Source organism: Delphinus delphis, chromosome 12 (assembly GCF_949987515.2).
Source record: "Delphinus delphis chromosome 12, mDelDel1.2, whole genome shotgun sequence".
NCBI classification, from domain to species: Eukaryota; Metazoa; Chordata; class Mammalia; order Artiodactyla; family Delphinidae; genus Delphinus; species Delphinus delphis.
In genome coordinates, this window is record NC_082694.2 from 39163718 (window position 1) to 39180351 (window position 16634).

Sequence of the window (16634 nt, forward strand, 5' to 3'; positions counted from 1 at the left end):
TAATGATAGAAGAAATTATTTGGAGCTACTAGGCAGACTGGACCACCAATTCTAAGTCTCTCTTAACATGGACAGTATAATTAGTTTTTCTGAAGCATTAGGTTAGAAATTGACAACCCAGCTGTTTTTGTTCACTAAGGTTTTGAGTAGGGAAGCCCAGTTACCAATGTAAAAGGCCATTAAGATAGTAGGTTCTGATGACAGAAATCAGAAGAGTGGTTTTGAGGAGTAGGTAGATTGGCAAGGGGCATGAAGGAAACTTCTGGGGAGCTGGAAATGATTATTTACATAAGTAAAAATTCATCAAGCTGCAAATTTAAAATTAGTCCACTTTATGCACTTTACTATATGTTATCCCTCCAAAGAAAAAGACTGACATCTTTGAGAGCAAGACTTTGTCTCATTCACCTCTGTGTCATTTCTAGCTCCTAACATGGTGCTTTGCACATTAGACATTCAAAAATGTGACTGATCACATGAACACTGGAGTTTCTGTGCAAGGGTAAGGTGCTGAGGGAATGCACCAGAGGGGAACTGAGATTAAACCTGCCACACAGAGAGAGGAGGAGTAAGGTCAGAGATATGAAACAGTCCTAGTAACTGTAAAATTTCTACGCAATACAGTTGACACTACAGGAGGCACAGGGTAAAGTACGTCACAAGCCTGGTAATCTTGGCATCGCGGCTTTTCCTGCCAGGTTAAATACCTTTCCCTTTAAAAACCATATCCTTGTCCACATTTTTTATAATCACACCTATGTCAATTTCACCCTTCCCTCTCTATCAGCACTACCATTTATTCAGCACCAACTGTGCCAGGCATTGCGCTAAGTGATGGAGTTCCAAAGGTGAACGAGAGAAATTTCATATAACTGTATAGTTCAGTGAGGAGTTCTGCAGTAGGGTGGGTATGTGTAAAGCTGTGCCTCAGCTAGGACCAAACTTCACAGAGAAGCCCCATCGTGAAGGCTGCTTGCTGTGGAGGTCAAGAGCAGAGGCAAAGTGGACAACATGCGAAAGGCATGGAGGCCTAGTGGCCTGAGAGAGTCTTCAAGGAATGCTAACTATGCAATACAGTGTATGGAAGAAGGGGTATTATTTTTAACTGGGGCAATACGGAAAAGAGTCTTGTTAGGGAAAAAGAATGAAGGCCTAAACTAAGAAAGCAGCAGGAATGAAGAAAGGACAAATACAAGAGATTTTCAGGAGGCAGACCCAAAAGGACTTGATAACTCTTTGAGTGTGAGGACGAAAGAGAATAAAATACGATTTTGAGGCTCCTATTAAATATCTTGGATGGTAGGGTAAATGGTAATGCCATTAATGAAAGTAGAGAATGCAACAGGAGCAGCCAGTTTATAAAGACATTCAGGTATCGTAAGAGAAAGCTGAAGCTTTCTTCTGAGCACTGATGAGGTAACCCAGGGGAAAAAAGTAGCACCAACTGAGCGCTGGGGATGAGACTCTGGAAAGAAAGTCAACCTCAGAGAGAGTATCTGAAGAGGGAGTGGTCGAGAGGATAGGTTATGGATAGGTCAAGCAGAGTGAGGACTGATAAAAAGACACTAGATTTGACAAGGGTGGGTGTCTCTGGTCACTTTTCCCAGAAAATCATAAGAAAATAGTAGGAGATAAAAGAGATAGGCTAAAGAATGACTGGGAAGTGAGGAAATGGAGGCTGAAAGCATTTTGTAAGTCTGGATGTGAAGGGAAGGAGCATGATAGTGGTAGGAAAGGTGTTTATCCTTTCTCTTTTAGGCTAGAGAAAACAGTTACCGTGTTTATACGAGAAAAGCACTAAATGGTAATATGAGGATACAGAAACAAGATGGGAGAGAAGGAAGAGGGATCCAGTATACAAGTAGAGTTTAGGAAGCAAGAGGTAATCTCCTCAAAACTAAAAGTAGGGTGATAAAAGAACAGATGAAAGTATAAATACATTTAGAGAAAAAGAAGGCAGGTTACCAATTTTTTAAAATTATAAAATAAAATCTGTGATCAGTAAATAGCACCTGAAAAATGAAAAAGCCTTTGGAAATACTCTGAACACAAACGTAGCCGGACCTTGATTCAACTTACATAGAAAAATAACCCCGCAAAAACAAGTCAGTTGTTTAATTTAAAGTATCCATTTAGATAGCCTAACAGTCAGTGTTTAAGCTAAGTGCTAGTTACTACAAAATTATAGGATTCTGTATTTAAAAAAAAAAAAGTTCACCATCTATAAGCTACTATCTGGAGATATCTTGGGTACATTTTTTTTTTTTTGCTATGAATTTTTTTTTTTTACATCTTTATTGGGGTATAATTGCTTTACAATGGTGTGTTAGTTTCTGCTTTATAACAAAGTGAATCAGTTATACATATACATATGTTCCCATATCTCTTCCCTCTTGCATCTCCCTCCCTCCCACCCTCCCTATCCCACCCCTCCAGGCGGTCACAAAGCACCAAGCTCATATCCCTGTGCCATGCGGCTGCTTCCCACTAGCTATCTACCTTACGTTTGTTAGTGTGTATATGTCCATGACTCTCTCTCGCCCTGTCACAGCTCACCCTTCCCCCTCCCCATATCCTCAAGTCTGTTCTCCAGTAGGTCTGTGTCTTTATTCCTGTCTTACCCCTAGGTTCTTCATGACATTTTTTTTTTCTTCTTAAATTCCATATATATGTGTTAGCATACGGTATTTGTCTTTTTCTTTCTGACTTACTTCACTCTGTATGACTGACTCTAGGTCTATCCACCTCATTACAAATAGCTCAATTTCGTTTCTTTTTATCGCTGAGTATTGGGTACATATTTTGAACAGGGAAGAAATGCCTTCATGTTTTTTCTCCCTGGTAAGCTCTACTAAAGTATGTTATATGCTTATGATTTTTAAAGTTATACAACAGAATTATTTCTTTTTGAAATCATAATTTCTAAGAAATATTAATGATAGTTAGGTGTCTTTTATCTTTTTCTTTCCAGACTATTCTGACCCCAAGTCTTATCATGCTCTCCTTCTCATTTCCCAGAATCATTCAACTCAGAATTTTAATTTTTATGACATTCACACATTCCCCATTTTGACAAAATTGACTAGCTTTAATCGTTCCAGTAAATTTATGGTTTGGTTGGATACTACACATAAGTGAAAAGACACATTGTTTCTAGCTAGAAATATGCTCAACATTTACGTACATTCTAGCTGTAAAATGAACTAGGTCTTTATCTTTAGCAAGTTACTTAGCATCATGATGATTCCATCACAATTAAGATTACTGTCCAAATTCTACAGTCATTTTGCCACTGGGATTACTTTGCTTTTAAACAATTTGGGTCACCATTATTAGTCATCAACCTGAATGTACATGATTCTGATATAATAAACTCAATGTCACATGAAGCAGAACTATAAAAATCATAAACATCTAATAATTAAAGCTATTCTTTCTTTCAAAAACCGAAGTTCTATTAGTAGTACTTTGAATGTTCAGTAAATATTTACTGAGTGCGTAACAGGAAGCAGACACTGTTCTACAAATGTGGGATTCAACAAAAACACAAAACTTTGCCCTCACGGAGCTTATATTCCAGTATGGGAAAACAAATATAAACAAACAAACAGTAAAGTCAGATCATGATAAGTGCTATGGACAAATGTAAAGGAGGGGAGACATGGAGTGTCAATGTATATATAGTTATGGAAGGCCTTGATCAAATAACAGTTGAGTGAGACTGAAGGATGTAAGGCATGAGGTACACATACAACTGAGTTTATTTTACAACTAGTTCCCTTGTTGTGGAGCACGGGCTCTAGGCATGCAGGCTTAGTAGTTGTGGCTCACGGGGTTATCTGCTCTGTGGCATGTGGGATCTTCCCGGACCAGGGCTCAAACCCATGTCCCCTGCATTGGCAGGCAGATTCCTAACCACTGCACCACCAGGGAGGTACAAAGGGTCTGAGGCAGGAGTGTCCTCGGTGTTTTTGAAGAGGAGCATTGAGGCTAGAGTGCCTGGAGCTGAATGAGAAGGGGAAAATGGTAGTGAATGAGGGTAAGAGAGAGAGTGTGGGCCCGCTAATTTTAAGGATTTTGGTCTTTAAGTGAGATGGCGAGCCACTGGATGGTTTTGAGCAAGTGAATATGATTTTATTTCTTTTAAAAATAATCACTGTGGCTACTTCAGGGAGAACAGACGGCAGGAGCACAAGTATGAAGAGAGTTTTTGGAGGCTATAATTCAATCTATGCAAGAGATGATGGTGGTCTGGAATAGGATGTTAATATCAGAGGTCAAAAGAGGTGGGCAGCTTAAGATATATTTTGAAGGTAGGGCCTACCAGATTTGCTGATGGATTGGATATGAGAGATAAAAGAAAAAAAAGAAGCAAAGATGACTCCATTGTTTGGGACCTGAGCAACTGGAAACATGGCATTGCCATTTATTGAGTTGAGGAAGACTGAAGGATAAGCAAGTTTGGGAGGGAAGATCAAGAACTCAGCTCTGGATGTGTTGAGTTTGAGCTTTAATTACATCTCTATGTAGAGATGTCAAATAAGCAGTTTTACACACACACATAAGCTCCAAGACTGGAGTTCAAGGGGTGGGTCTAAGCTAGGGGTAACATTTGGGAGTTGACAGCATGAAATTGGATGAGATCACAGTGAGTTCGGACACATAACAAAGAGGACAGGTCCAAGAAAACTTCTTCCTCTTGAAAACATGGATGTAAAGTTAAAATCGTAAGCAATTTTACAGGTATGGATCTAAATACTTCAAAATGTAGGGAACTCCCATACCTTGAAAGCTTACTTCAACTGCCTGCTGCCCAACTTAACATTTTAAAGAAATTTTGATTTACATGTAAATCTAAGAAACTCCAGAAAGCCTCAGAAAACCCCTTAGGGGTCACCTTGGCCCATTGGCCTCAAAAATAATAAGGAATTAATTTTTCCAATGACATAGCCATTACAGGTTTTACCTTAAATTTGCTTAAAAGCAAATATCAGTTAATTCATTTAATTAAGAATACATTAATACATTATAAAAGAAGTATAAAACGATGTAGCTGGAAAAACTGAAGGCTTGCTCTATTGTTCTCCTCAGTCTGTCCTGGGAAAATGTGGCAGGATTCTCATGCTAGAATTCCCACCACACACAGTATCAGATCACATGTTTCAAAAGAAGAAACAGTAAAGCTCTTTTAAATTTCTATTTTGGAATTTTCCTTTTATGACTTTCCAACTTTGTATTCTACATACCCAAAGTTGGATTTTTTTAATGGAAAAATTGATTTTATTCAGTATTTAACATGTCACAGATTCATCATACACTGGTTTACATAAATTTTCTTTGTATGTAGGATTCCACAATGCATCATAGCCTAGGAGTTCAGTCTGTGTGGATTAATCTACTTTTGAAGCAAAAGTCTTCTGTAAATGCTGGACTTTTTCTAACTCTTCCTGAAGTTGGGAAATGAGTTCATCCTTCTCTTTTAGCTGCAGCTTCAAGCACTGAGCATTCATCTTTTATATCCCAACAAATTCTCTGCCAGCAAAACAAGAAGCTCCCAAGACAAGACTGCCTGTTAGAGGAATCCCCTACATACCTGAAGTTATACTTACAGTTGACCCTTGAACAACACGGGGGTTGGGGTGCAGACGCTCCGTGCAGTGAAAACTCTGTGTTTAAAACTGTACACTCGGGCTTCCCTGGTGGCGCAGTGGTTGAGAGTCTGCCTGCCGATGCAGGGGACACGGGTTCGTGCCCCGGTCCGGGAAGATCCCACATGCCGCGGAGCAGCTGGGCCCATGAGCCACGGCCGCTGACCCTGCGCGTCCGGAGCCTGTGCTCCGCAATGGGAGAGGCCACAAGAGTGAGAGGCCCGCGTACCACCAAAAAAAAAAAAAAAAACCGTACAGTCGGCCCTCTGTCTCCATGGATGTCTTCTGCATCCATGAATTCAACCAACCTCAAATCGTGTAGTACTGCACTACATATTTAGTGAAGAAAATGTGAGTATTAACTGGACCTGCCCGCACAGTTCAAACCCGTGTTGTTCAAGGGTCCACGATATACTGTAGTATAGTCTTAGAGAAATATATAATGTTGTATTTATAAAGGTAATATCAAAAGGGTTACCTTTAAAGGGATTTAATTCTTCAATCACCATTTATATCTTACAAGTTAACCTGAAAAAATTCGAATGCAAATGAGTCACTCAATTGTTCATTCTGCATACTGCCAATACCTGAATACTGACTATTTTGAACAAAACTATGACTGTTTGGATTAGTACCGTTTGATGGTCCTGACTCATTTATCATACTGTTATCTGCACAATTAAAGTCAGATCCCTCAAATGCCTCTGACTGTGAAACAAAAGCAGTAGTACTAGAACTGGCGACTGCTGACATCCTGGAAGAGGACATCTGATGGAGCTGTCTTAAGTCTCTTGGGTCTAACACTGAAGTACAGGCAGGATTTTCAAGATTCATGCTCACAAGTCTTGGATTATCAGTCTCCCTCATGCTGTCATTACTGGGCGTTATCATGTTCACAGGGCAATTAGGCAGCATGCTGGCATCAGAAATACCATATAAGTCAGCTGGTGACACGGATGATGCTTCCATTCTGCCTATGTCATTAGTATTGTTATAAATGCAAGCATTAGACACATTCAAATCACTCACAACAGACATTTCCAGGAATGGTGGGATAACTTGTGAATTAGAGGAAAGCGTCCCTGTCGAAAAACTACTCAGTGAATTTGTATTGACTGAACGTGAGGTGGCGTGGGCCACTGATGACCAGCTTGAAGAAGGCTGAGGTACCATTGTGGGTATGGCCGAAGCATGATGTGGCAATGCACTGGAGATGGGCGCAGATGAGGAATAGTAGGATTCTGCTTGACTTGAAACTGGCCCGGACGTTTCTGTCAAAACTGCACCATGCGAAAACAAGACTGGTTCTGTGGGGGAGGAAATGTATTTGTACAAAACGGAAATGAACAAAATTCTAAAAAGCATTACTTCTAAATTAAAATTACATAAACACATAAAAAATTTTACAGGAAACCAATGTAACACTTCAAATAGAAATGTTAAATAGCACTAAAAATTATTACGAGTCCAAAATTGAATTCTTTAATACTAATTGTTTTACAAATACCTATAAAATAATTTTGGTAAGTTACTTTGGCATTGAAAATTTCACTCCAGTTAAATGTGGAAATCTAGCTTCTGAGGCCCTATAAAGGTATTTTTGAAATGTGAAAGATAAATATCAGAATTTCAGTTAATGGGCCTCTAAATATTCAAAATCATTTCATATTCTCCTCTTTAGGAGAATATGGAGGGATGGAGGAAACATTCATTAGGGATGACTTAAAAATCTACATAAATTTCCAAGCTATATTAAGATACTACTCACTCTAAGGTACTACAAAATTCCCAGTCAGAAAAAAAATGAACGAGTGTGTATTTATTTACATGTTATATGACTGCTGTACATATTAAACCAAGAAAAAGCTCTGATTTAAGAATGTAAAAAGAAAAAAAGACTTCTAATTAACCCTGGTTGAATGATCTAAACCAGAATTTGGCAACTTTTTTTTCCATAAAGGGCCAGAGAGTAAATATTTTAGACTTTGTGGGCCATATAACCTCTGTTGGAACTACTCAACTCTGCTGCTATAGTACAAGAAAAGCAGTCATAGACAATATGCAATCAAATGAGCTGTGTTCCAGTAAAACTTTACAAATAAATAAATAAAGATAGGCAACTGGCCAGATCGAAATCATTTCTTCCACGACACACTGTAATTAGTAAAATTACCACCATATGAATGAAATGTAATTTCTCAAACAATAAATCCCCCAAATATAATCATAGTTGCCAACAGGTCTTTCGGAAGCTGAGATCAATTCATTCAATATTCATAGCATAAAAAATATGTAGGAGTGGAATAAATCAAAGAGGCAGTTTTCATTCCTAAGAATGCAATTCCAATATACTGTGCAAAGCACTGGTCTCTCTAATCACAAGGAATACTCTATAGGGAATAAAATACCTTTTTTGATGAATCTTCCTTCTCCAGTTGATCCTAGGGAACTAGGTCTAGGTCTTTCAGGAAAATTAACTCCTATGATAAATTTTTTCCATTATTAAATGTAATTTGAAAAACAACAGTATATCAGTTAAAATTTGAAAAACTGAATAAAGCAAAACAAAACAAAACAAAACAAATTTACTTAAATACAAATCAATCCAAAATGTTCAGGGACCTCCCTAGTGGAGCGGTGGTGAAGAATCCACCTGCCAAGGCAGGGGACACAGGTTCAAGCCCTGGTCTGGGAAGATCCCACATGCCGTGGAGGAAATAAGCCCATGCACCACGACTACGGAGCCTGCGCTCTAGAGCCCACGAGCCACAACTACTGAGCCTGCGTGCCACAACTACTGAAGCCTGTGCACCTAGAGGCTGTGCTCTGCAACAAGAGAAGCCATTGCAATGAGAAGCCCGCACATTGCAACGAAGAGTAGCCCCCACTCGCCGCAACTAGAGAAAGCCCGCGGGCAGCAACGAAGACAAATGCAGCCAAAAATAAATAAATAAATTTATTAAAAACAACAATGACAAAATATTCTTACCACAATCCTGCCACAGTTTCTGGAAAAGGAGAGTTGTTTTTTGTTTCTTTGCTTTATTGCCATATGTATCTGGTTAGAAAGAAACCGAGAAAACGTGATTCATCATGGGATTATGCTTCCTCTCCTTTAATAAATATACAGATGTTTTACTCCTACATAGAAAATGCTTTAAATAAATGTACATAAGATGGATTTATAAGTGTCACAAACTACATCCCAAGTCAGTAATAAAGGATATTTTTCTAGTAAAAAATAGTTTATAATATTCATCTTGTTTTCTTATAACACCTACAAGTCACCAATGTCAATTAATGCAATAATGGCAGATAAGGACCAAAATGGAGACCACTTTCTGAGTGGCAAGTATGCCATCTATCAAGAGGGCACAATAAGGACCAAAATAGAATCTCAAATGTAAAACAAATTTTGATAAACAGTTTAGAATACTTTGAAATTATTCCAGATACCTTTCCTAAGGAAGAGATTCAAAGATCACAAAGATCAGTCAAAAATCAACCAAAAACTTTCAGGAAAAGAAACATAAATTATGAATAAACACAACTGTATTCAAGTGTATCTTACAAGAAAATGTTCTTAGCAGGACTAACTTCAAGAAATATATAAAACATTACCATGAAAAAGTCATACCTTTTTCGTCTGGCAGATATCTAAAATCCATAGATTCACTAACTTCCTGGTCAGAAGGTCTTCGCAACTGCATTTTTACTGTTACCGGTTCCGTTATAGCTTTGCAATATGGTGGAGTCTTGAAAACAATGGCTACTTGACGGTGTACATCAGCTTGTGAAAAGATACCTTTTGCTTCCCAATCGTTCAACACAAACCGAACTTCTATGTCATCTAGTGAATACGAAAGCAAGTAACAATGGGAAAAGAAAGTAAAATGTATCTATCAATCTAAAATATATTCTGAATTCAATGAAACAAACAAAACAACAACAACAAAATACCTTTCTGAACTTTGTCACAGAGTAGAAATATTTCATCTCCTCCTCTGACACTTCCACAGTTCTTGTTTACACGACAGATCCTTAGTTCTGCAGTATTAGGAGCACCTAAATATAAAGGATATTTTTAATGGGTTGCTACCTTAGTAATATGTCTTATTCCTTTCTGATGGAGAATTTTAGGAAAACAACTTACAGGATAGATAAAAGCTTTAGAGTATAAATAAATTAAGGGCACTCAATACCTTAATTATCCACATCTGTCCCCTGGTTTAGAGTGTTATGACTTCATTTCTAGGCAGTGACATGTCCTCTAATTAAATCTCCTTGCTTCTAAATTCTGATTCGTCCTATCCATCCTATACACTGTCATCAGATTAGTCTTTTTAAATCATGACCATAACCCTGTGGCAATGTAGTTTTCATGCTTCCTATTATCTGGTCAACATTATTCCAATAATTCCCTGGCATTCAAAGCTCTCCATGATGAGGATATTCTGATTTACCTTTATAGTTCTATGTCCCACTATCCTTCTACATGTAAAACTGGTATAGTCATACACCACTGGTGGGTGCATATATAAGAGCATACAAACACACAAATATTTGAGGGCAATTTCATAATCTTTTAAAACTATAAATATCCATATCCTTTGATCTAGCATTTGCCAACATTTCTACAAATTTATGCTAGAGACATTTGCACAAGATATGCACATGTGGGATATTTACTGCAAAACAATTTGCTAAAGCAAAAAGAAAAGAACTGAGAAGGAAACAAACCAAATGTCTTGTAATAGGGTAATGATTTAGTAAAATTATGATATACGGAAATATGCAGCTACCGAAAAGAATAAGGTACCTGAAAGGTAAAGAGGTTCAAGATATGTTGCTAAGAGGAGAAAAAAAAAAGTTAAAAAAAAAAATCAATGACGATTTTTCAAAAAGTTGCCAAAAATATATTGTGTGAATGATGGTGATGATGATGAAACGAGGTATTTGTATATATATGAAGAAGAAGCCGGTGAAATATCTTTGGAGGATGAGATGTATAGGAGGTTTACTCTCCTCATTATCTACTTCAGATAAATAACGTCTACCCCGTAATGTTTGAATTTTTCCTATAATGAACACTTTTTCTAATTACAAAAAAACTTTAAAAAATCATTTTAAAGAGCTAAGCCTACAAATACAAGAAAATAAATTACTTACGGTTGTCATAAATTGGGTTAGAGACAATAGGACGTAGAGCAGTTGTCAAATTACCACGTTCGTCAGGGAGGAAAACTTGAAAACATAATCTCACGACATTGAGGTCACAGTCTTCAATATCAAGCAGCTCTTGCTCAGAGACTGAAAAGTATATATATTTTTAAGAATACAGAATAGTCACATAGAACTAAAATCCTGCTAAGGCCTCCTCCCTGCCCAATATAGCCTATAACCTTTAGTAGCATCCAAATCTGTCCTAACAAAAATAGAATGGTACATAATCTCAAGACTGCTTTTTAACCTTTTCATCATATAGTCACTATCCAACATAATTTGTTAAGTTATGACCATGGTCAGGAAGTAACTACCCCAGTCATGTGAAATTTAGAGCAGAATCCAAACTTGACATAAATCAAATTTTTACAAAAATGGTTGCAGGTTATACACAATAGAGAATAGGCATTCATTCATTAATTCAACAAATATGTATTTAGTCCAGTCATGTATTAAGGACTCTGTAAATTATCTCCAAAATCTATATAAGAATTACTCCATTTTACAGATGAGGAACTGATTTTAAAGAAATGAAATTGGGACTTCCCAGGTGGTGCAGTGGTTAAGAATCTGCCTGCCAATGCAAGAAACACAGGTTCGATCCCTGGTCTGGGGAGATCCCACATGCTGCGGAGCAACTAAGCCCATGAGCCAAACTACTGAGCCTGCGCTCTAGAGCCTGCGAGCCACTACTACTGAAGCCCGTGAGCCTAGAGCCTGTGCTCCACAACAAGAGAAGCCATTGCAATGAGAAGCCCGTGCACCACAACGAAGAGTAGCCCCCGCTCGCCGCAACTAGAGAAAGCCCTCATGCAGCAACGCGGCCAAAATAAATCAATTTACTAAAAAAAAAAAAAATTAAATTAAATTACTTGTCCAACATTTCACAGCTAAGAAGTGGCACAGAAGAATTCAAACTCAGGCCACTGAATCCAGAGCCTATGCTCTTAAAAACTGAACTCTATTAGAAAATTTTACATATGTTTTGCATAAAAATGACATACACAGGAATATCTACAAAAACTCAGATCAATATTTTAGGGATTAAATACCAAGAGGATACTAGAGGAGGTAAGTCAGCTAGTTTCCGTAAGAAATTTTATGTGCAAACTAGGTTTGCTTAAAAAAAAAAAAAAAGCTACAGCAGGAAAATTTTACAGTTCTGAAAAAAAAGTTTTTAAACATTCTTTATTACAGAATATAATGACAGTTTGCTAAATTGCTATTTAAAAGAAATCCAGTTCCAAAGGAGAATATTACTGCCTTTTTAAAGATACTATAAGGTGCAGCAATCAACCATAACTAACATAGCCGTATTTTTAAAAAGCATGAAATACACATATTAAATTATATGAACATTTTTAGTTTTCAGAAAGTATTGAAATTTGAAACACTAAGTTTGAAAACAGTTAAAACCCCAATTCTTTTTTTTTTTAAATTAATTAATTTATTTATTTTTGGCTGTGTTGGGTTTTCATTGCTGCACACAGGCTTTCTCTAGTTGCGGCGAGTGGGGGCCACTCTTCGTTGCGGTGTGCGGGCTTCTCATTTCAGTGGCTTCTCTTGTTGTGGAGCATGGGCTCTAGGCACGCGGGCTTCAGTAGTTGTGGCACGCGGGCTCAGTAGTGGTTCGTGGGCTCTAGAGCGCAGGCTCAGTAGTTGTAGCACACAGGCTTAGCTGCTCTGCGGCATGTGGGATCTTCCCAGACCAGGGCTCGAACCCGTGTCCCCTGCATGGGCAGGCGGATTCTTAACCACTGCGCCAACACGGAAGGCCAAAACCCCAATTCTTTACAATTAGCAATAACTAATAAAAATGACAATGTACCTTTTTTTTTTAAAATCTAGTCTGATAATATTGATCTTTTACTTGCAGTATTTAGTCCTATTACATACATACATACATACATACATACATACATTTATTTATTTATCTTCTTTTAACATCTTTTTTTATATCTTTATTGGAGTATAATTGCTTTACAATGGTGTGTTAGTTTCTGCTTTATAACAAAGTGAATCAGTTACACATACACATATGTTCCCATATCTCCTCCCTGTCGCATCTCCCTCCTTCCCACCCTCCCTTATCCCACCCCTCTAGGCGGTCACAAAGCACCAAGCCGATCTCCCTGTGCTATGCGGCTGCTTCCCACTAGCTATCCATTTTACATTTGGTAGTGTATATATGTCCATGCCTCTCTCTCGCTTTGTCACAGCTCACCCTTCCCCCTCCCCATATCCTCAAGTCCATTCTCTAGTAGGTCTGTGTCTTTATTCCCATCTTATCCCTAGGTTCTTCATGACATTTTTTTCCCTTAGATTCCATATATATGTGTTAGTATACGGTATTTGTCTTTCTCTTTCTGACTTACTTCACTCTGTATGACAGACTCTAGGTCCATCCACCTCACTACAAATAACTCAACTTCGTTTCTTTTTATGGCTGAGTAATATTCCATTGTATATATGTGCCACATCATCTTTTTTTTTTTTAACATCTTTATTGGGGTATAATTGCTTTACAATGGTGTTTTAGTTTCTGCTTTATAACAAAGTGAATCAGTTATACATATACATATCTTCCCATATCTCTTCCCTCTTGCGTCTCCCTCCCTCCCATCCTCCCTATCCCACCCCTCCAGGTGGTCACAAAGCACAGAGCTGATCTCCCTGTGCTATGCGGCTGCTTCCCACTAGCTATCCATGTTACATTTGGTAGTGTATATATGTCCATGCCTCTCTCTCGCTTTGTCACAGCTCACCCTTCCCCCTCCCCATATCCTCAAGTCCGTTCTCCAGTAGGTCTGTGTCTTTATTCCTGTCTTACCCCTAGGTTCTTCATGACATTTTTTTTCTTAAATTCCATATATATGTGTTAGCATACAGTATTTGTCTTTATCTTTCTGACTTACTTCACTCTGTATGACAGACTCTAGGTCCATCCACCTCACTACAAATAACTCAGCTTCGTTTCTTTTTATGGCTGAGTAATATTCCATTGTATATATGTGCCACATCTTCTTTATCCATTCATCCGATGATGGACACTTAGGTTGCTTCCATCTCCTGGCTATTGTAAATAGAGCTGCAATGAACATTTTGGTACATGACTATTTTTGAATTATGGTTTTCTCAGGGTATATGCCCAGTAGTGGGATTGCTGGGTCATATGGTAGTTCTATTTGTAGTTTTTTAAGGAACCTCCATACTGTTCTCCATACTGGCTGTACCAATTCACATTCCCACCAGCAGTGCAAGAGTGTTTCCTTTCCTCCACACCCTCTCCAGCATTTATTGTTTCTAGATTTTTTGATGATGGCCATTCTGACTGGTGTGAGATGATATCTCATTGTAGTTTTGATTTGCATTTCTCTAATGATTAATGATGTTGAGCATTCTTTCATGTGTTTGTTGGCAATCTGTATATCTTCTTTGGAGAAATGTCTATTTAGGTCTTCTGCCCATTTTTGGATTGGGTTGTTTGGTTTTTTGTATTGAGCTGCATGAGCTGCTTGTAAATTTTGGGGATTAATCCTTTGTCAGTTGCTTCATTTGCAAATATTTTCTCCCATTCTGAGGGTTGTCTTTTGGTCTTGTTTATGGTTTCCTTTCTGTGCAAAAGCTTTGAAGTTTCATTAGGTCCCATTTTTCTATTTTTTTTAAATTTTTTTGTGGTACGTGGGCCTCTCACTACCACGGCCCCTCCCGCTGCAGAGCACAGGCTCCGGATGCGCAGGCCCAGTGGCCATGGCCCACAGACCCAGCCACTCCGCGGCACGTGGGATCCTCCCGGACCGGGGCACGAACCTGCGTCCTCTGCATCAGCAGGCGGACTCTCAACCACTGCGCCACCAGGGAAGCCCCCATTTGTTTATTTTTGTTTTTATTTCCATTTCTCTAGGAAGTGGGTCAAAAAGGATCTTGCTGTGATTAATGTCATACAGTGTCCTGCCTATGTTTTCCTCTAAGAGTTTGATAGTTTCTGGCCTTACATTTAGGTCTTTAATCCATTTTGAGCTTATTTTTGTGTATGGTGTTAGGGAGTGTTCTAATCTCATACTTTTACATGTACCTGTCCAGTTTTCCCAGCACCACTTATTGAAGAGTCTGTCCTTTCTCCGCTGTACATTCCTGCCTCCTTTATCAAAGATTAGGTGACCATATGTGTGTGGGTTTATCTCTGGGCTTTCTACTCTGTTCCATTGATCTATCTTTCTGTTTTTGTGCCAGTACCATACTGTCTTGATTACTGTAGCTTTGTAGTATAGTCTGAAGTCAGGAAGCCTGATTCCTCCAGCTCCGTTTTTCGTTCTCAAGATTGCTTTGGCTATTCGGGGTCTTTTGTGTTTCCATACTTAACATTTTGGTACATGACTCGTTTTGAATTATGGTTTTCTCAGGGTATATGCCCAGCAGTGGGATTGCTGGGTCATATGGTAGTTCTATTTTTAGTTTTTTAAGGAACCTCCATATGTACTTTTGACTGTTTTTTTTTTTAAACTACACTCAGTAGCTATCACAACATTAAAAATTATTCCATTGTCAGCAATCTTAAGCCTAGCATTTCAAAGAGCCTACAAAAACATATTTGTACAACTAAAAGGTCAAATGTTATGATACAAACACCTGTACCACAGCAGCATACTCTCCTGGCACAATTAGGTATGCAATGAGAGATCTACCTCTTCAAAATAATTTTTTATGGCATTATAAATTTAGAGGTGAAGACATTAGTGTTTCCCAATTCCAAAGATGAGTAATCAATAAACACAAAAATAAACTGACAAGTTTAAAAACAAACCTATGTGAATGGATAAACTGTGACAGCTATACAATAAAAAAGAACTATGGATATATATGCAAAAATGTACGCATCTCGAAAACATTATGTGAGCAAAAGGAACTAGATGTAAAATATATACCACATGATCCATTTATATGAAAATTCTAGAAAAGATTAATTGATGGCAAAGAAAGCAAATTAATAGCTGACTGGAGCCAGAGATGGGAGAGGGAATTGACCGGGAAGTGGACAACGAAATTTTGTAGTTAATAGTGGCAGTAGTAGAAATATTCCTTATCTTGATTGTGGTGGTGTTACATATATCTGGGTAGATCCTACTGTATGTAAATGAGACCTCAAGAAAAGTTTATTTAAAATCTTTTAAAATAGCACATAAAAGAAAAATAAACTCGTAATAAACCAGGAATGGGAATGAAGATATATTTATTATAAATCACAATATCACAGAAACCCAGAGAGGTAAGTTCAGAATAAGAGGACTCTTTTTTCCAGATATAGCTTGCCAATTTTGTAAGAGGTAGCTAAGACGATGAGAAACCAAGTTGAACTCTCAATAGACTACAGGCAAAAAATAAAGGAGTTCAGGGTCTGCTAAGGATGGAGAATCTGATAAATGCCCAGTGCTTTGGTTGGGGCTCTGGAGGAGCTATACCCTAGGAGTAAGGGTGAACTGGATGCAGAGATACCAGACCTCACCTAAATCATTCACTAATTTTAGATGATCTGGGACTGCTAGTGTGACAAGCCACCCACCATAAGAAAGTCTTCTGAAGGGAGAAAACACCCTGGACCTAAACAACTTTGCATATAGGATGACTGGTATTCTATTTTAAATAAGCAGGCATAAGAAGAGACAAAGTAATTTTTTTTTAAAGAAAAGAAAAACAACAGACTATAGAAACAGACCACAAAGGTTCCAAATAATGAAGTTTTCAGATACATGATTTAAAATAACT

General features: G+C 38.0%; 1 protein-coding gene across 1 annotated transcript in view; it reads right to left on the reverse strand.

The window, feature by feature from the left end:
• Window positions 1-2450: 2450 nt before the first annotated feature.
• The window catches only part of REL (REL proto-oncogene, NF-kB subunit), a 38273-nt gene continuing 24089 nt past the window's right edge, over window positions 2451-16634 (reverse strand). The window contains exons 5-10 of the mRNA XM_060026544.1: window positions 10818-10958; window positions 9609-9713; window positions 9286-9498; window positions 8638-8706; window positions 8057-8128; window positions 2451-6955 (exon numbers count right to left, since the gene is read on the reverse strand). Of these exons, the coding sequence (XP_059882527.1) occupies window positions 6165-6955; window positions 8057-8128; window positions 8638-8706; window positions 9286-9498; window positions 9609-9713; window positions 10818-10958 (1391 nt within the window). The 3' untranslated portion in view covers window positions 2451-6164. The remainder of the gene's footprint in view (window positions 6956-8056; window positions 8129-8637; window positions 8707-9285; window positions 9499-9608; window positions 9714-10817; window positions 10959-16634) is intronic.